Source organism: Apteryx mantelli, chromosome 14 (genome assembly GCF_036417845.1).
Source record: "Apteryx mantelli isolate bAptMan1 chromosome 14, bAptMan1.hap1, whole genome shotgun sequence".
In the NCBI taxonomy this organism is placed as follows: domain Eukaryota; kingdom Metazoa; phylum Chordata; class Aves; order Apterygiformes; family Apterygidae; genus Apteryx; species Apteryx mantelli.
In genome coordinates, this window is record NC_089991.1 from 14,145,681 (window position 1) to 14,166,820 (window position 21,140).

At 37.9% G+C, this 21,140-nt stretch overlaps 1 protein-coding gene across 10 annotated transcripts in view; it reads left to right on the plus strand.

Moving 5' to 3' along the window:
• FABP6 (fatty acid binding protein 6) overlaps window positions 1–21,136 on the plus strand; it is a 44,957-nt gene extending 23,821 nt beyond the window's left edge. For 7 of the 10 annotated variants that reach the window (XM_067304966.1, XM_067304962.1, XM_067304967.1 and 4 more), the window contains 6 exons: window positions 5,426–5,512; window positions 11,365–11,437; window positions 16,744–16,848; window positions 17,720–17,895; window positions 19,822–19,911; window positions 21,008–21,136. In XM_067304966.1, coding sequence (XP_067161067.1) covers window positions 5,426–5,512; window positions 11,365–11,437; window positions 16,744–16,848; window positions 17,720–17,895; window positions 19,822–19,911; window positions 21,008–21,061 — 585 coding nt within the window. In that variant the 3' untranslated portion in view covers window positions 21,062–21,136. The remainder of the gene's footprint in view (window positions 1–5,425; window positions 5,513–11,364; window positions 11,438–16,743; window positions 16,849–17,719; window positions 17,896–19,821; window positions 19,912–21,007) is intronic. The other 3 variants (XM_067304968.1, XM_067304970.1, XM_013953693.2) reach the window with 2 other exon arrangements.
• Window positions 21,137–21,140: the final 4 nt, after the last annotated feature.

Sequence of the window (21,140 nt, forward strand, 5' to 3'; positions counted from 1 at the left end):
GCAAACAAATAAAAGTATAAATAGGGCCTAAGTGTACAAATCACTTGTAGAAAAGCCATATAGGAAAGAGCAGATTGATGTTCTTGAAATCAACAACAGAAACCAATAGATTTTTCTTTTAATTTTGCTTGAAAATCTATATTATGTACCCAGATTCTGTATCACTGTCAAGGTATATTCATTTGTTTGATTAGCAAAATTTATCTTTTTTTTCTATAACGGTGCTTGGAAGCAGCAATGACTTTAAGACATTGTGTAGTATTGGAGGTGTTTTTCCAGTGAGTCATCTTTTCACAACCGGTTTAGACTTTTGAGAGAAATATGGTCTCAGAGGATGTTCCTCTTCAGGGGAATTTTTTTTTTAATGATCTTATATTTTTGTAAATTTTCTGCAGTGTTTTTAAAAGTTTGTTGTTTTATCATCTTATCAAATTACTGCTTTGAAGCCATTATATAATTACTATATTTGCCAAGAAGCTAAGAGTTTTGGTAAACTAACTTTTTCAAAGTTCATGTGCATAGTAGTAAACAAAAAAAATCAAGGTGATCAACTCCATTTTGAATCCCTGAAAACAGAATTCACTTTCTAAAGTTTAAAACATTTAAAAATTCTTTTCTCGTTTTGTGCCAAGTATTTTTTTAAAAGACATGGGGCAAAAAAGTTGCGTCTTTTTTATGCCTGGATTTCCCTGCTGTGTTGAGAGTTAGTCTCATTTGTGGACAAGGAAATTTTTCATTTGGCTTATGGGCCAAGGTAGAAATGCTTGATTCTATCATCATGTAGTCATACTCTAGGTTGGAAGGGACCTCCAGGGGTCATCTAGTCCAACCCCCAGTTCAAAACGTGTCTAATTAGATCAGATTGCTCAGGGCCACGTCCGGTCGAATCTTGAACACCTCCAAGGACAGAGATTCCACAGCCTCTCTGGGCAGCCTGTTCCAGTAACCAGCCTCACAGTAAAAAAAATTTCCTGGTATCTAATCAGAATCTCTTGTGTTCCCACTTGCGTCTGTTCCCTCTCCTCTTATCACTGTGCCGCTCTGAGTCTGACTCCATCTTCTCTCCATCCTCCAACTCCTCAGGTAATTGTAGACCACGATAAGGTCTCCCCTTTGCCTTCATTTCTCCAAGCTGAGCAGGCCCAGTTCTTTCAGCCTCTTCTTGTACGTCATCCCCTTAAGCACGTAGCATTTCCACAGCTGACAAGAAGAAAGCTAGGCATAAAAATATAGGCAAGACAGAGATTTAATTGTGTAAGAATAGCTTTAGTTGCTGTTATTTACAGAGTGCTTTATTGCTGATTCCACTATCACTCAGTGGGAGACATGCTCCGATTTTGGATGAGCTCTAATTTTTGCCATATGTTAGCCTTTCCCTATCTTCTTTTCTCTTTTTCTATCATAAGTCCACTTGGAGCAACTCTTGTCCCTCTTTTTTTGAGTTCATTTTGTTTCTCCCCTATCCCATCTGGCAAAGGGAAAGTCATGAAATACTTAACATATAAAACATTGCAGTAGACTTACATGAGCCTAAAAGCTCAAGAGATGAATGGAGTAGGAGAGCTGATATTTATATCTCTTCAAATAATTGTCCAAGCCTGCCTGTTTTATAGGCTCCAGAATACAGCAGAGTAGTGGTTTACATCTGACACACCCTTGCAGACTACACTGTAACTGCAGCTGCTCACAACAGAATCACAGCAATCACAGTTGAAAGTGAGAGCTAATTTTCAGGTGTGCTAAGCAGTAGTGGACCCCACAGACCTTACTCTATGACCTTGAGAAAACTATGAGCTTTATGCCTCTGGCCTTGGCAATGTGTCCTTCTTTGTAAAGGATATTGACAGCTTCAAGAGAAAGTGATGTTAGAACTATAAAGAATTAGTAATTAATAAACACAAAGGACTGAAGAAATTTATATTTCAATTCTCAAGGACAGATCTTGCAATACAAATCTGTATGAGGATGTCCTGAACACACTTTTCTTCGCATTAGCAAGTTGAGAGGGGTTTTTATGATATAGTCTGGACTTGCTGCTAGACTGTCTTTGCATGCAGGAGTCGTTATCATGTCTTACTCGGCATGAACCTTTTTTACCAAAAAACAAAATGAGAAAGTCAAGCACAGGGAAGGCAAGAGGCAGCTTTCCCTGAACTAGGGCGATATTGTATTGCAAGGCAGTCATTAGCAACCTGAAGCCAAACACAGCCCCTTGTCTGTGTTAGCAGTGAGTAAACTCAAGCAAAGATGACTTGTTTACAGAATCTCATCAGGTGCTCCTAGCAAAAGAAGAGCTTTAGAGGTGGGCTGGAGGCTTGCTTTTTATGGTAAGGACAGCATAATGTTGTCAATATATTTAATAATCTGTCTCGCAGTTTTATAAATGCTATAAAAATTCTAGTATTGTGCAAGAAGAGCTTACGCCTTTTGATCTCTTTAAATCTCCTGGCTTTCAGAACACAAGCTTTAACTAACCTTGTAAGCTACAGGTTTTTGCACAGAAGTCCATCTGTGGTGTATTTTAATGCTTTTTCAGTTAAGAAGCAGAATTAAAGCTTTATCACTAGATGGCAGTGTGGTTTATGGCACAAACTTCTCTACCTGATTTTCAGAGACTGCTCAGAAGGGCCATGCCTCTGGACCTCTGGAGAAACGTTCACGGGGGTTCAGGCAGGTTTTAGAACCCCTTCAGCACGCTCACTGGAGAAGCCACGACAATAATCCTGGCCTCTAGGGTCTTGCATGCACTGGGGATCCAGACGATTTTTAAAGCCATTTAAATTGTTGTGCAAGTTTTGTCAACACAGTTTGTCTGAGGAAACAGAGTATCAGGTAGTTGGCACTCTCTCTGGTTGTTGAAGTAAGCATCCAGATTTTTAAGCATCCTGAGAATGATTAGTGATCTGCACGCATTACCAAATTTTCCCTTTCAGAAATGCAAGTTTGGGTTAAAAATCAAGAGTGTTTTTTTTTTTAATGAAGTATTGTCATTATGTTTTCTTTATTTCCTAATGCTTTCTCATAATTTAGGAGGAGAACAGATTTTGTTTATCAAATGTTGTTTAAAACTACAAGATATAGAAACTTCCAAACGGAAGTTCAAATCTTCAAGCATCTTACAGATTTTCCTTCTGATTCCAGAAGGAAGCTTTAAGAAAAATATTGCTTATTCCAATAATTAAGAAAAAATCACAAGAGATAACAATACTGTCTCATTTTTTGAGTTTTATATCTGCATTGTTTGATTAATACCAGCAAATTTATTGCTGACTGACTCCAGAATAAATAAAACCAGGATAAAACTTTTGAAAGAGGGATACTACAGGCTAGGTCTAATAAAAGCAGTGAACAGAACAAACAGATGCAAAAATCTGATTTTTTGGAGCAGGTGAAGAAAAAACACATGATTTGTATATATTTTCTCCACTACAAAAATATATTTATTTCTCATATATATTGTATCTAAGCAAATATAAAGAATTTTAACTGTTTCAAAATATTTAGTGAGCTGTTACTGTGTATCATATACATCAAAGCATAGCTTACACCAAAAAAGTATTTAGATGCAAAGAAAATTGACTTTTGTTATACTTCAGGAAGAGAAATACATCCCTCTTTGCATCACACATTTTCACTTTCTCTGCTCTTGCACAATGAACCTGCATCAGTATTTTTAGTGTGACACAACATTATAAACACATTGTTAGCATAGGAAAAATATACTCAAATGTTGATTTTTCTTGTTTGTTTTTGAGATTTTTATTTCAAGACAGAATCCTGGTTGGCTTATTGGGGTAGCAAATAGCTTATTGTCATCACCAGGTAGCTGTCGGCTCCATCTAACTCTTCAGGTGGGCTGTGAGAGATTAGAATAGAGGAAAACTTGAGAGTAAAGGAGATAGTAGGTAGTAGACATGATTTTAAACTAAAAGAAAAATCAACTGCAAAACGGATACATCTTCAAAGAAAACAATATCTAATTTTTACATTCCCCTTAACTGAGATTCAAGAATTACAGCTGAAGGAGTCCTGTAGGACAGCAGAATTCAACTGGGAATGGGGCTTATGTGCACAAATAAAGCACCACGCTGTGCAAGTGCCATAGGTGGAGGTTAATATTCTTCAGTTCAGGAAAATTAGCGGAGACACGGGCAATGTGTTGGAGAAATTATAACAGCTAAAAGATGGATGGGTGTCTTGTGTTTGTAACAAACAGCAGTGAATCAGGATCTCTGGCTATTAAGCTGGCCTCTTATGACCTGAGGCAAACTTTATAATCTGTATTTAAAATAGAGTGCTATTTCTTTAATGATGGAGGGCTGGGGAACAGCAGTCTGGAAAGCAGGATGCATAATGCAGTATGCCCCGTTTATTCCATGTATACTGAACTCTGAGTAACCCTTGCATTGTGGAAGTTTTCCTGGCAGCCCAAGTGGAGAACTTGGCCTTTCTTTAGCTCTGCAACTTTGTGTATTTGCTTCAGTAACCACTGATGATCCAAATATAGAGATGTTGACGTTACAAAAGTAAACGTATGAAAATGAAGAAGTCATGAAATTTTGGTATCTTAAAAAAAATGAGATTTTGAAGTTTTCTATGTTGGAAATATGAAATTACTATGTGTAGGCATTTTTAACAGAAACAGTATGTTTCAAAATCAGTAGATTTTATTTCCATTTATTGGAATGACCTAGAGCATTTCTTCTTGAGACATTTAAACACAAACTATTTTTAAGTGGAGAGTTGTCTTATTGGAGCTATAAGTTAACCCCCTTTCTCAGCAGCCCTTGATAGCCTGTGTTATCATACATATTATAGAAAAAAACCCTGCAATGTATTAAAGAAAACGCTCTAGTTAGCCCAAGCTACAGGAAAAAAATGAAGAGAAGAACTGCTATCAAGGTAGAATTATTAAAGGGCACTTTATATAAATAGGCATTAATGGATTTGAAGTCAAAGATTTCACACAAATTTAAATGTGCTTGTTTTAAAGCAGATGAAAAATAAATATTTTTTTTCATTAGAAATTGGGAAATTTTATTTGAAAAGATTTATATTAATTTTGCAGAAGCAGCATTGTATCCAAAAATCATTCCAATAAAAAAAATCCTGAATAGCTTTATCAAGCTTGTATATTAGAGACAATAATGTAATTGAGAATCCACTTTAAATTGCAAATATTTTCTATGGGGGTGCCTATAGTTATACATTCTATTAAGCCAGGTTGGCCATGGATATAGGAGCAATTCAGACTAGCCAGTGAAGAGGTTATTGAGACCCTTGCATGTCTCTGGATGCCTGTCCCTCTCTTTTCAAGACACTGATGCCTCAAAATAAACAAAAGACAAGATAAATACAAAAGCTTTTAATATCTTTGTTCTTCCGCGAAACAGTAGTTAAAACTAATGAGTTTTCCTCTAAACAGTACAAGGCAGAAACAGAGACAAGCAGAAAAATCAAATGTCCCTATGCTTCAAAACGTGACCATCTTTATAAATGTCTCCTTGCCACTGTAAGTAAGTGTTTTGTATTAAATAAATGTGACACAATGGTAAATACTCTGGGACAAAGTCCTGCAAAATCCTAAACATCTCCAATTTCCATCAGATTCTCAATTAATACAAGGAAATACATTATCTTGTAAGACTGTCTAGTAGTCTAATGTTAATTAGATAATTTAATGTTTGTCATTAAAAATCATTTCATTATGCATACTTGTAGCCTATGGTTAATAAGTCAATAATGTGTTCAGAACGCTAGTAAACTGTATAAAAGGCCAATCATTTGTTTGTAATTTTTATTTAAGAACTTTTAATTTTCAGTGTTCATAATACTATGTCATTGTGGGTTTTGAAAGCCTGTCTTCTGTACAGCAGATAACATTTATATAGCATTTAAAGACTTGTATCATTTTATAACATGATTTGTTTGTGAGAATCAGAGCAACTTTTAACAGAATTCCTGTAGAAAGAACACATTAAAACATGCTGTTACATATTGTTCTTAACTTGAGCAAACTCAGTTAAAGGCAAGCTCTGTACAGTGTTTCTCCAAGAAAATCTAAGCCAGCATCACGTAGGATGACCTGCCAGTTGCTTGGTTGCTGAGCGGAGCAAAACACTGTGTGGTGGTTACAGTGCAGTGAGTGCTACATGCTGGAATGCAGTTGTAGGGCACTGCAGAAGAGGTGTGGGAGAAACAGGAATAACACTGTAAAATGTGCAGTCGGTTCAGTGTGTACGGAAATGCACGTGCTCTGGGAGTGGTTGCAGTAAGCTGTCCAGCTATCGTGACAGGCCTGCTGCCACCAACGTCCATGCAGAACTCAGGTTTATGCTGCAGAAGTGGGATTAGTCTCTGAACCGCATCTGCCCCTCTGCCTTCTGAGCCTCATTTGAATAGATTACTGATGTGATTGCACAAATCCCTTAGGTAGCTGTAGCTGTTGAGAGAAAGATCCTGGAGGCTGACATCTTCCCAACACATTGTGGCTAAGAAAGAATTGGATTTTTTTAATTGCTGTGTGGTGATGACAGCTTACAGCAGAAGCCTGCATTCCCTTCTCCCTGCCATCAAGTTACTACTCATGTTAACGGCAAACAGAGTACACATCCATTTCGTATGGGCATGTAGCTTTTTCTTCCCTTTTGGTGGTGACTGAGGGTTGCTTAGAAGACTGCAGCCATGTGACAGAGGTCTCCAAATTAGACTAGATTACCTTGAAGATAAGCCCCCATTTGAAGCTATGTTGTCCTGATGTGTCAACAAGTAGAATCATATAGATACTATCAAGTAATAAAATCTTTATAACACATCACATTTACTACATAGATAAAGGGGGAGATGACTGTTGGTTTAGTCAGAAGGGGCAGAAAGAACACTTGGAATGATTCCTGTCTTTAGGAATGTCAGATATTAACTTTAAACCATAGTTATTTTCTGTTAGGGACATCAAGTATTTTAGTATAAATATGTGGAACAAACACACATATATAGAGTCAGTGTCTTTCACTCAATGTGCTTTTGCCAGCAGAATATTCTGCAGATAAGCTTGAATTATATCTTCCATTTTAGTGACTCTTTAAAAATTGCCTCTATCTGTATTAAACAAAAACCATTTAAGGTTGAAAATGTTCCATAGTGATTCTTAGTCCAAAGATGATATTTCAAAGGAATCTGACAGTTTTGTGTGAGCCAAATTGACAGTAGCCAAAATGGTTGTTACTGTGTATTGCCAGATTACATGAGTCAAAAGTGGCATTACAAAAATCTTCACGTCGTCTCTTTTAGCCATTACTAAAACTAAAAAATCAAGATAACTACCTATTTCTACTATCAGTCCCTATTACCATTGAACTGAATGCAGTTGGTAAGATTAGTGTAAGGTGTGAGGGAACTAATTAAAGGGAAGAATCAAGGAGGGGGGACACGGCAGGGGGAGAACAATTATATTCAGCAGAAGTTGCTGGCATCGATCTTACTACAAAACTAAAATATTTTAGTATATCTATTAATGACCTTGATATAAAAAGTTGAAGTGTCCCAATGAAATTTGTTGTTGAGTTAGAAAAGATTATAGGTTCTGGTCACTTCTGTTCCAAAAAGATTGTCTGAAATTGGGGTACATGAAGAGGAGTACTAGGATGATAAGAGGATGACAAAATCTGCAATTTGAGAAGTGTCTAACAGAGTTTGGCCTAGTTTGTTTAAGCTAGCAAAACAAAGAGAGGAAACAAAGGGAGAAAACTCCTGAGAGAAAGGAGAAGTACTTCAGAGAAGGGGCAGTGCTGGCACAAGTACAAACAGGTTTAGAATAACTGTGAATTAATTTAAGCCAGAAATTAAAAGAAGATTTTTACTTGAGTGCTGTCAGTTCTAAAAGAAACTGAACTGATTACCAAGATGTCCCTCCCAGTTCTTTGTTTAGCTATTTTCTGAGTCCAAGGGTGCTCATTTGATTTATTTGGGTGTTGAATTCTGAAGAGCAAATAGAAAATACTGATTTGAGTTCAGAAAATTTGTACTGAGCCTTAAGCTTGTAGAAAATTCATTCAGTGAGCCTGAACTAGGCACACATTGCTAGCTCAATTAGCATGAGCATAATTCTGCTATTCTATTCCAGAACCATATTTACATTTACCAGTTTGGATTTCTTTACTCTCTTAATATAGATCATTAAATACAGCTCAGACCGTGATTACAAAGACCATTTTTCAGTGGCATAGCCACCTTGTGCAGATGCTACACCAGCTGCTTGTTCTCTTTTCCATGCCAGTACTTCCATTATGCCAGTACAAATGTCTGTGTGATCATGGGATGAACTGGATCAAAGTATTGATCCAGATGAAAATACCTTTTTATTTTATCCTGGGTATTTTTAATCCAAATCAGCCGCTTGATCTGGTTGCTACATAAATAGTTGTGCCAGCACAAAACGAGGTGACACAAGAACGAGCTCGAGTTCACTTGAGCAGTGTAAGCAGCGCTGTCGTACCCTCAGACCACTCTCGATCACTGTGTGGTTTGCAGTCACAGCTAGGCCAGTGATGTTGATGAAGGTGGTGCCATTCCAGTCTTCCCTTCCTCTTCCCTTGTACCTCCTGTTGCACTGGCATGGCCTGACATTCATTTAGCTAGTTCAGGGAACCAAATCAGCTGAAAACTAATGAAACCAGATGAAAAATAATCTTTTTTTTTTTTTGGGGGGGGTGGGGGGGAAGAGGGTTAGTTTTCCATCTTTTTAGCTGCCCGAACCGACCACAGCAATCCCATTGAGATGGCACTCAAAGATCGTAAACAGCAGGGGCAGCAGAACCACTTCTTGCAGAAGCTTAGTATGAATTATCCTGCTCTCTGGAAACAACCTTTCTGGAGATCCAAACAGACTAAAGGTTTTCCTGATAGGGAGCTTTGGCAGGAAATAAACATAGATTTCCTCGTAGGGAATACTGTATTTCTGGAGGATCTGTGCCTCCCTTCCCTGCTTATGTTCCCACCTGCCAGCTTCTGGTAGGATCATTTCCTTGCTGCTTTCTTTAAGCACATTCTGCCCTTCAGAGTGCCACATCCAAGGCAAGGACAGACTGTACTATGTCACCTGCAGAAGTCCTGTGGAGCTGGCGGGAGCGTTCTGTTACGTGTTCAGACTCTGTGCAAGCATTAGCTTCTCAGTAATTCAGCCACATGTTGTTGGTAATTACTTTTCTAGTGCTTATGAGTTTAGAGTAATAACACCTAGTACTAAATGGATACTTAATAAGGCAAAATTCTAATAGGACTCCCATGGAATTACACATCACATTAACACCAAATGAGTTCATTCTGAATTCATTATGAATGATTACTCTGAATACCAAAGGAATTAATAATCATTAGCCATTTACTATGGAGGATTGTTGAATAATTGCCAGATACAGCTGTATTAAGAATTTACAAGCTTTCCTGATAAAGTTTCGTTCCGAAAGAATCATTTAAGGGTAACTTTCTTTTCACTGGAGAGTGCCTACTTTTATTCTGAATCTGTACTCCTTTGTTCAATTGCATTCCAGTTTTAAAAGCACTTCAAAGATAGTCACTCATCCTAGTTCATTCACTAATGGAATTACTTTCCTTATCTCCATTTTGTCTCTGAGTGTCTCTCAGTTGGCTTTATACAACACATCTGAAAGGTTAATAAACTTTAAAGCATGTTGGGAGACATTCAAGGGCAGGGTGACTCCGACATGACAAAAAGAATGCAAAGGCGTTAAATTTATGACTTTGTGGCAAGTAAATTCTAAAAGTAAAGATATCCTAGGCCTTTGATACGGTTCTTGAAAGTTCCCTCTGTTCCTGCTGGCATTTGAAGACTCAGCTGTTTTGCATATCAGAGGTAGCTGACTTGAGAGACAGAGGGAGTAAAACTTTAGATGAACTTTTTCTTTGGGTATAAGCTTCCGCAAGAATTTTACTTCTCTGACAACTTAGTCATACTAAATGTCTACAATAGCCACGCAGTTTCCGCTCACAGGCTCTTTTTGGAAGATGAATTCAAACACAGTGGTGAACACTTCTGCATAATCTGTCATTTGAACTAGTAATTTGATTCCTGCCCACAGTTCTGACAATATACATCCAAATGTGTTTTGCTATGCACTAATGTTAGATCAGTGGCTCAGAAAGGTTTCAAAGGTAGGTAAGCACAATTGTGAATGCTTCCCCCACACACACACTCCACGGGACAAATTAAGGGACAATTTCAGTAGTAAAGGCCTGTGCACCTGAAGCCTCACAGAATAAGGCTGTGCATCTTCCTTGCACTCTATCTGCAGACAGTAATTTTTGGTCTAAGTATGCAAATCCGTATTTGCACTTCTCTCTGACCATTGAATCCATTTAGTGTTAGTGGGTTTCACAGATGGCACTCTGCTACATTTGTACATAAAGTTAGATTCATTAAATTGTGTTGAAATCCTAGCTATAGGTAATTCCTGCTGCATTCAGGGGAGCCAGCATTGGGCCTTTAATCCATAATGTTTAATTCAGTCTCTGTGAAGCAGCCCAGTGGTTCTACGTGTTGTTGATTGCCAGCGTAGCAATAAAAATACATTTGTTTTAAACAAATACTATTCAATACTTCAGTGATATCATAATCCAGTGTTTAGGACATCAGCACCTTGTTGAAATATGCCTCAAAATGAAACATAGGAAGATAGTTGCCTAAATACTGATACATTTAACATGACTCTTGTCAAGCCAATTACATCTAGCTCAGGTGGGAAATTGGTTACAGTCAGCCAGTGAGGAGACCGGAGCCTTAGCTTGGAGTTTCAGCTGTGGTACTAGGCTAATTACAAACCCTGGCACACTTTAGCTGAAGTCAGGGGGATTGTGCATGGGTGAAGGCAGTGCAGACTGTACCAACACGCTGAGTGCTAGAGTGGACGCGGATAGTTGGCCACCAGATGGCAGACACTGTCTCGTATGGCATAATGATGCTCTATTTGACCTACATAAAGAACAGCTGCATCTTCCTCTGTTAGAAAATAATAGATAGTGCCAAGTAAACTGAAGATAATGGCCACATTCTGAAAGCTGTTCTCAGCTTTTACACCTGAAGCTTTTTATTCTTTTGTCGTACTTCATTACAATTCTTATTTTGTGCCAGATAAGCAACTTTTATTTTTCCTCTGGTCTCAATTATAGTTGTTTAATTCAGTTGGATTTGAACTGAGTTCTGTTAAATAGAAGTATAACATAACTATGCGTATTTGCAACAGTGTGCAGATGCCTAGGTTATAATAGATGGAATGGATTAAATACATGTAATCCTGTGTATTTTGAAAGAGACATGGATAATTTTATTTTAATTTATTCCTTTTTTAGTGGCTAATTCTGGAGTTCCCTGCACTATTTAGTTCTGCGTCCAGCCCACCAAGGATGAAGCATTGCTTGGAAGGTATGCAAAAACAAAGCAAGCACAACATTACACACTCACAGCCCTGAAGAGGCAGGAAAATCACAAATACTGTAAATGCAAAGTGTAAAGTCATTAAGTGGATACAATTGTTTAGCTGAAACTGAAAAGGTAAGAAATTGGATGGCTAGCCTTAGCAATCATGCAAGTGACCATAACCTCAGTAGATTCAGAGGGCCTTCATCCATTTATTCTTGGAATAAACATTGTCCTGATTCAGTATTTGGAAGATTACTTAAATTCTTCATTCTCCAATACGCTATTGAATTTCCATACAGGAACAAAAATAAGGATTTGTTTCAGAATTAGTGAGCAGAAACATGGGTGCAAATTCACAGTGCACATTAAAAATCCATCTGCATGGACAGGTACACACGATGGCATGTTTGCTCAAAAGTTGTTCTAAACTGACTCTGTTCCCCAGAGCAAGCCCAGTTACCACCACCATGTAGTCATACCCTTATTCCTAAACTCCCTTGGAACTATCGTGTACGGAGTAGCTTTCAACTCCTTGAAGGTGAATAAACTCATATTTAGCATGTGTCAAGACTGACCCACCCAGTCAAGTAGCTATTCTTCTGTAATTTACTGTACTATACACTGGGTCTGTGCTCACCACATTCCCAGCGCAGACAAGCTCTAAGTATTGTGCAGTTGTGTAGATGTCAGCATTTTTATATCATGTTTCAAGAAAGCTGTCAATATAATTTGATCTTACAAAGAGAGATAACATCAAAAGTCAAGTACAGTTCCTATAATCTGGTTATCTCTTTCCTGTTTCAGAAAATGATGGTGTTTTCTTATCTACAGTTTGATCTATCTTCCAAGGTCCCTGTGGTATTACTACACCAGTGACATTGTCCCCCAATAAATTTTCTGTAAACAGAAGAGTTTATGGCTTGAGTTCAATTACCTTCTTTACAGGGTTATTCATGCAGGGCTTCTGTCTGGTACAGCCTACTGCAAGACAGAGGCCTTCAGCACTCAACTAACCTGAGGACAGCCTCATCGGTCACCCACTGCCCAGAAGCCCAGCTGGGACCCAACACTGGTTGCCTTTCTGTATATGAAACATACAGGGCCACACGGAGAAGGCAAGAATCTTAACCTTGAGGATTTGCTAGTAAGTTGTGCTAAACAGTAGTTAAGATTCTTCCAGTCTATCAGTGGAGCTGGTGTAAAACTCCCTTGGTGTCTGAGTGTATCAGAGCTCTCGTTGTTTGCTTCTGGAGAGGTGGGCGGAAAGGAACCTCATGAAGTTCAACAAAGGCAAGTGCAGGGTCCTGCACCTAGGGAGGAATAACCCCATGCACCAGGACATGTTGGGGGTTGACCTGCTGGAAAGCAGCTCTGCTGAGAAGGACCTGGGAGTGCTGGTGGACACCAAGTTAACCATGAGGCAGCAATGTGCCCTTGTGGCCAAGAAGGCCAGTGGTATCCTGGGGTGCATCAGGAAGAGTGTTGCCAGCAGGTCGAGGGATGTGATTCTCCCCCTCTACTCAGCCCTGGTGAGGCCACATCTAGAGTACTGCGTCCAGTTCTGGGCTCCCCAGTACAAGAGGGATGTGGCACTACTGGAGCAAGTCCAGCGAAGGGCTACAAAGATGATTAGGGGACTGGAACATCTCTCTTATGAGGAAAGGCTGAGAGAGCTTGGCCTGTTTAGCTTGGAGAAGAGAAGGCTGAGAGGAGATCTTGTCAATGTGTACAAGTATCTGAAGGGAGGGTGTCGAGAGGATGGGGCCAGACTCTTTTCAGTGGTGCCCAGTGACAGGACACGAGGCAACGGGCACAAGCTGAAACACAGGAAGTTCCATCTGAACATGAGGAAAAACTTTTTCATTGTGAGGGTGACAGAGCACTGGAACAGGTTGCCCAGAGAGGTGGTGGAGTCTCCTTCTCTGGAGATATTCAAAACCTGCCTGGATGCAATCCTGTGCAATGTGCTCTAGGTGACCCTGCTTGAGCAGGGGGGTTGGACTAGATGATCTCCAGAGGTCCCTTCCAACCTCAGCGATTCTGTGATTCTGTTGTTACTAAGGTCTTGTTTATTATAAGGATGCTTAAATTAACGTGCCATCCTTTGGACGATGGATTAATGCCTGGACCTAGGATTTATTTCTGGCTACACCACCCATTTACTATATTATAAGCTTTGACAAGTCACTTTTTCTTAGTGTTTCAGCTTTCTCATGTATAGAATGGGGTTGATGATACCTTCCTATAAATGGTGTTTTTGAATCTGAGAGAGTGAAATTACTAGGTTTTTGGCCTCTATTAATGACAAAGTAGAGTTTACACTGCTGTAGCTAAACTAGTCTCTATTTAGCCTCAGTATGGCACTAAGACCTGAGATTTCTCTGCATGTGCAATCACCTCATTATTTTCCATGCAAAAGCTATTTTTCTTCCTATGTACAGGGCCTAAGAATCTGAATCCAGCTGATAAAGGGTGTTTCCTTTCCAGTGGTCTGATTCTGCACAATTGTTCATTGAACTCAGCAAGCTTGGGATTAAGCTGAAGGAGTTTTAATTAAAAAATAAGTGTCAAATATGATTGCAAACAGACAGAATCATCTTACAGACTTTTTTAAAATTAAAGGGGCAAAGGAAATATTCAACAAATACGAATTTCAACAAATTTCTCTGTTTCTTCCCTGAATCTTAGGTATTTGTAACTGATACAGAAATCTCCGGTTATGTACTTTTCTCCCACATCCGTGTGTTTCGAATGCTAATCACAGCACACAGAGAATGTTCACAGAGGGAAGGGATATGGCTCTCTTCTATTTCCACTATGGAGACATCCTTTTAATTGCATTCAGAGAGCAGATGGCACGGCTTTTGTGGTGGCATAAACTCTAGCACAATCTAGTCAGCCACTGCCCAGCGTGGTACAATTTAAAGCTGAGTAAATATGGGGGGAGTGAAGGGTGAGGGGTGGGAAGGCAGTAATTCCTAGGACATTTGTTCCATTTTTATTTTACAAATTGACCGTGATTTTGTTATGCCTCCCTCATGTTCGCTTTCTGCATCTGTTCTAGAAAATTGCTTTACTGCCAAGAACACATACCAAAACCAATAATTTAAAAAGGTTGTTATCAACTTCAAAAATTACATCTTCATCCGAAAATTTTGTATCTTCTTTTATAAGAAGATGCAAGATTTTGAAGTTACTTTCTCTGTCAGGCTTCAGGAGGATAGTAGGTGGAAAAAGAACAGAAACAACATAAATTTCCGACTAATAAGCATGAGGCAAGATCTTTTCCAGTCCATAGATATAATCTCTCACAAAACTGACTCATGATTTTCTGAAGCTTTTTCTGGTCAGAAAATTCTTTTCCTTTAACAGTTCCCTTCCTGCCTGATTCAAAACTCTTCATCCACCAGTCAATATGTTATTCTGGGATCCCTCTCATGTTTCCCTCTGTAGGGAAAAATTTTGAAACTGCAGAAGTTTTTATAGTACAGGAAACATTTTCCTATTCAAACCTCATATGCATTCTGTAATTGGTTTAAAAGCTGTGTAACTTAGGGACAACACAGGCATTATATAAAAGAAAGCTGCTCCCTAACTAAAAACCATCCTTAAAGAACTTAGGGAGGATTTTCTCCTTTAGCTGCAGTATGCCCTGACAAGTAATATGCCATGTGCATATGTATATATAGCAAATCCATTTAGGAATAATAAAAAGCCTTAAAAACCAACTGACAGATCCTAATTTAAGGAGTTATTGTTCACACTGGTATGCTGATAGAATAGTGTGACAAAATGGTCAGTACAGGCTGTCTTATTTCTAGCTCCCCTTGAATTTAATGCTAGTATGACATAATCTTCAATATGTCATCAAGATGTAGCCAGTTGGTGCCCATTACTAGAAAGGACCTCTGGGAGGCAAGATTCACTAGACGGCACAGTTCTATCTTAACAAAGTGAAACACTTTGCAGACTGTATTTGGTTTACAACATGCAGAATTTAGAGCACCAACTGAGAGAGTGGACAATTGACTGTGTAAACTCAAAGACAATGTTATTGGTAATAAAACTTAGATGTAGCAATGTTTCGAATTCGTACAGTTTTACAGTAATGATGCAATACCATCATGACTTACGATATTTGACGTTTTCCTGAAGTTCCATCCCATGAAGTTATGCAGTTATTTGAGAATATTAAGGAATTTCATCCTGAGATTCACACAGGGTCATTAGACTTGTTGTATCTCCCCTTCTCTGACAAAGTGGAGTATGGATAAGTTTATTAGTTAAATATTTCTCCATACTTCTATACAACTGGGTAAAAGTAGATTTTCAGTTGTTTCCCAAATTTATTATTTTAATTAACAAAATAAAATTCCAATACTGTGACACTGTTTGCATGTAAATCCTAGGAAGGTTTTTATTCACATGAAAACTTGGTATATATCCTCAGCCAATGGAGCAATTTACAATATACAGCAGCTGGGAATTTCCTACCTGCTGTCTCTGTGTGGCAAATGATTTGTTCGGTACAGGACATCTCCTCTGTGCATTCTAAATTACCCAGCAGACTCCCTGACTTTTACTATACACTTACCTTACACAAATCAGAGCTCTGATTCTGCTTTTCCAAAATAAGTATATTTTTTGTGCTTTGTGCAAACATTTGCTGAAAATATGAAACGCTGTCTCTTGATACTAAATAAGATATGGGAAGATGGTGCCGTGCACTATTCTAACATACTTCATCCAACTAGTGTAAAATATTTCACAGTTGTTTTCCCCATGTAGAGATAAGATATATGCAGGTACAGTAATTTCCCCAGAACCTTGGTATTGCCTGGGTCCTCACAGGGTTACTTAGGAATCTGTGCACTTGCCTCTTATTTTCATATTTTAACTAATATAGGATCTCTTTACAAATATAGCAAGGTTGTGATATCAGGTCACTGCTTTGAAGCTGTTTTCTCCATACTTCTTTGTAACAGATTTTACCTTTATTCCATACTGTCTGCAAATCACTAGAATCTTTGAGTTATATATATAACACATTGTTTAAATATGCACTAAAACCAAAAACCAGCATTTGCCCTTGATTTCTGCTTATCTACAAATTACTGACAAGGATCTATAATTGAATTATAACCTTAACTTTCATACAGGTCAATGCCATCCATGTTAGTGACTCACATATTTAGATCATAAAAGTAATTTCCAGGAGGTGTGGAGTATAGGTGGGCTGAACAGCTTGGGCTGCTTTATAAAACGAGAGCCTTGGGCCATCTGCACTTACCTGTTCTTCTTTGTCCCAGCAGCTCTTCTGCTCTACCAGCCATATCACCAGGGCAACATGGCATTCACAGGCAAATATGAAGTAGAAAGCGATGAGAACTACGATGACTTCACGAGGAAGATTGGTAAGTATGTCCTGGAAAGCAAGTCTTAATGGTTATAAATTAGTTTAAAATACTTAAAAAAGAAGAAGGGCAGGGGTGGACTTTTTCCTAAAGTGTACTGGGATCAACAGGAGCTGAGACTGGTAAGAGTGTTCTGCACTTCAGCAAGGAGAGTCAGCCACACTGTCAGCCACAGGAAATGGCCTGTTCTGCAGCAATAGTACTCCTTTTCAGTGGCAGCAAAATGAAGGGTTAAGATATTTGCAGTATAATGATCATGAAGATCACTTTTTCTGTCCTAAGTATTCATCAGTGAAAGTATAAATTTGGATACGAAAATAGTTGTCGCTATCTTACACAGGAACAGATTTTTGTGAATGCTTTCAGAAGACTGACTCCGTAAGCCTGTTGCAGAGATTATCCCTGTAAAGTTTCTCAGGAAAACTAGAATCTGCAGCCATAACTTTGGAGCTTGCATTCATTTATTTAAACATTAATTACAAATAGTAAATAGGTATTTGTAGCTCTATAGCGCAGACACAAGTTCATACACATGACATTTCATGAATCTGCATATGTAGACTGAGCAAGCAGAAGTAAACATTTATCTTGTATATACCTTATATCTATATATGTATTCTGTATATAGTTTCTAAGGGAAATGGAAGCAAGACCAAAACCTATTATATTAGCAAATGTATCGATGTCCCTGTATCTTCCCGTATACCAGTATTTTAACCTCTGATCTTTGATAATGCTGTAAAAAAAAAAACAAAAAACTTCAATCATCAATTTCTGAGAAAAAATATACCATTAGTATGCTTCAATTCAAATATAGTTAGTATGGTATAGGATATTAGATTTGATAAATTGCATCTTTTTATTGATTAAGGTATCCCCAGTGACATCATTGAAAAGGGAAGGAATTTAAAAATAGTCACAGAGGTGGCACAGAATGGAAATGAATTCACCTGGTCGCAGCATTATCCAGGAGGCCACTCCATGACCAACAAATTCACAATTGGCAAGGAAGCAGATTTGGAGACAATGGGTGGTAAAAAGTTCAAGGTAAATTAATTTAGCTCAAGTTCTATACTGTCTCAGTTGTTATTTTTTAATTTAGAGTAAAAAAAAAAATCAAGGCACTCAGGGACTTCTTCCTTACCTTGTTTTTTTGTCTGTTTGCCATAGCTTTTTCTGTTCATCATAGCTTAGAAATGTATATATTTTTCTTTTCCTGAATGTCCCTAGCAAAATATATAAATCTGATTTTAGAGAGCTAGATCTTCAGAACTGTATGTAGTAATAAAGAATGAGGGTAGTGACAAGCATCTACTGGTGTCATGGCTCAAGCGAACATAATGCTCATTAAAATTCCAAAGAAGTGGTTGACAGCTGTCCTCTTTGTCCAGCACCATACAGCGAGTGGAGCATGCCTGTGCCTGACAGCAGTGCTCACATTTAAGTCACCTGTGCCTGAGTCTTAAGAAAAGGACTGTGGAAAGTGAAGAGAAAAATGTCTCTGTATCCTTCCTATTGGAAATAGGCAGCAATTTGCAACTTAAGGAGCCTCTAGCGCTGAGGAAACTTACCTAATGTTCTCATACGTAGGGTAATGAATCAGAAGATCTTGATTTTTTTCCTGGCCTGATCAAAAATTGCTTACAGGAGCAGTTGCCTAAAGGTTGCTTTACTACATTAAATCTGCTTAAAAGGATCAGACAGTTGGGAAAACTAAACTCAGTATTTGTGAGGTGTCTAGAACCCTACAAGATCACTGAATAGATGCTTATACATACTGAAGAGACAGGAAAACTAGCAATTGCAATAGGAACTATGGCAAACTGAGAAAAGCAATTGCACTTCATGATTCCCAGAGTGCTCTTTTAGTTATACCTTTCTGACTAAGAGAAGAAAAAAAAAAATCATGTATGTCTTTGGTCTTGAGAAATCTTTGTGAAACTTTACATACAGAACGAGATACAATTCTGCTTGGTCTACTGTATCAACTTATTACAAACTTTACATTTTAAAAATATTAAAAATTCCATCCTCTTCTTTGTGCCCCTGGATACTTCAGCAGTCTAAAGCATATTACACAGCCAAAGATAGAGGCAGAGTAAATGACTCTCAATAGAGAAAACACTGCCTTTTAGTGTGGTGCCACTGCACAGTACATAAATTAGTAGGGTGGTTTCCTTATATCTGGTAAAAATGTCCACTTTTCATTTTGTGAATTTTTTTCACAATATGACTGGCTAATCTCTTTATGACTGAAAGCATAGGCAAGACTGATTTTGTGATGGAACTGTGTAGCCTGTTTTGGCTGTCAGGTGAACTGCTGTATTATTTGTGAACTTTACATATTAGCATCCTGGCATACTCCTTCCATGCAAAAGTAGGTCTTACAGCAACTGGCACATACTATAATATAAAGATGTGACTGCAGGTTTTGCAGTTATGTTTGTCTATATTTGAATGAGCTGGGTGAACCCTAGGTTCTTTTCATACACATAGGTATGAAAGTGAGGATCTAAGCTAAAGATTGATGTTACTGGTCCACAGTGACTTTTGTGCTGCTGCAGGCATGTTATCAATATCTGAGAGTGCTACTTAAAAATTAACTCATAAAATTACACCTTTTACTTCACTGTCAAAACAAAAGAACCACATAAAACCTTGAGAACTTAACATGAGAAGCATAGTCTGTAGCCAGATCATTTGGGGGTTTATGAACAAAGATTGTCTGTGATTTACTGTGTAAATATGGAACTTGCATGTATTGTTAGTTCAATATTTTTCTATTTAAATTGTGAAAGTTTATTTTTAGGAACTAAAGCACAAGGATTTTTAGTCTTCTTCAGGAAGCTGTATCTGTAATATGCAAATTTTATAAGTTTTAAAGTAAGAACATTAAACATCAGATGTTTACAGTGCATCTGAGAATATATATACCAGTAAGCCCAAAGAACGTTAAACCTTTCTCTATTACAGGCAACTGTTAAAATGGAAGATGGCAAAATAGTAGCAGATTTTCCCAACTATCATCATACTGCAGAGATTTCTGGAGGAAAGCTGGTAGAGGTGAGTTCTCAAATATCCAGATTACTTTAAAGCATCTTAAGATCAGCAGCCCTGAACTTTGAGTGCATACCTTTAGAAAAAAACAAAGCAAGACTGTTAACTACCTTCAGTCTAGATAATCCTGTAAAATTTTGACTGGTTTAATCCAAAATGCAGTGAACAAACTTTTTATCATGTATTTATAGTGGCTTTGTAATGTATCGGGTATCTTAGGCACAGACACACAGTTTTACAGCTGTAAGAGACTGGAGTGTCTAGTCTGAAATATTGCCAAATGTCTACATCTTTGACTGCATTCATTATGCATATGCCTCAGGAATAGAAAAAAATAGATATAAAACTTTTAACCTGCTACTTAATAAGTAAGTACTTTTTATAGAACTTCATGAACTTTGTTTCATTTCTGGAAAACTATCTTGCTAACTCCTAACAGAATGTCTGTAATTTCTGTAGAACCCTATTGATTTCCTCAATCTTACCAAGGAAAGAATAAATTCAAAAGAGGTTGGATTTCAAATAGCAACCTATTTTATCAACAATAAACTCATATGGCATTGGAAGATTACCAGAACTACAACAATACTTACTAAAACTTGTAAAAGAGATGGAGTTCTGAAACATGCTGATTTCCAATTCTCAAATACCTTCCTGAGTTGTGATTTACGTGTGTGTTAGTGACATATGTCTGGGTATGTCTTCAGCAGAGACCACCCACAAGTAAACTACTCTGTGAATCAAGAAAGGATTCTCATCATCACTGAAAGTGACACTGTCAATCATTTGGTTGATCTTCAAAACCAGTATCTCACTTGGCTTAAAAAGAAGCATACCCAAAAATATCTTTGAGTTGGTGATAGCGAAGTCCAACACAGAATACATTTAAGTTATCCCTAAATCCTTGTTTAGAAATTGTGTTTCTTTGTCACGTAAGAATCTTCATGCACAGTATATTTCAGAGTAGATCAGGACACTCACCAAAAAGTAAGTCTGGCTTCACTAAAGGGTAGGTTCTGTGAGCTAGCTACCATGTCCTTTCATTTATGACACTGAAGCTCCAACTCTTTTCAACCATATTTTGGTTTGTTCTTTATTCCAGATTTCTACTGCTGGTGGTGTAACCTACAAAAGAATCAGCAAAAGGATTGCTTAAGGCAGTAAAGCCAGTCTTCCAGTGTACTGAGAAATAAGCAACAATACAAATTAATAAAATACAGTCTGATCTTTCTCTT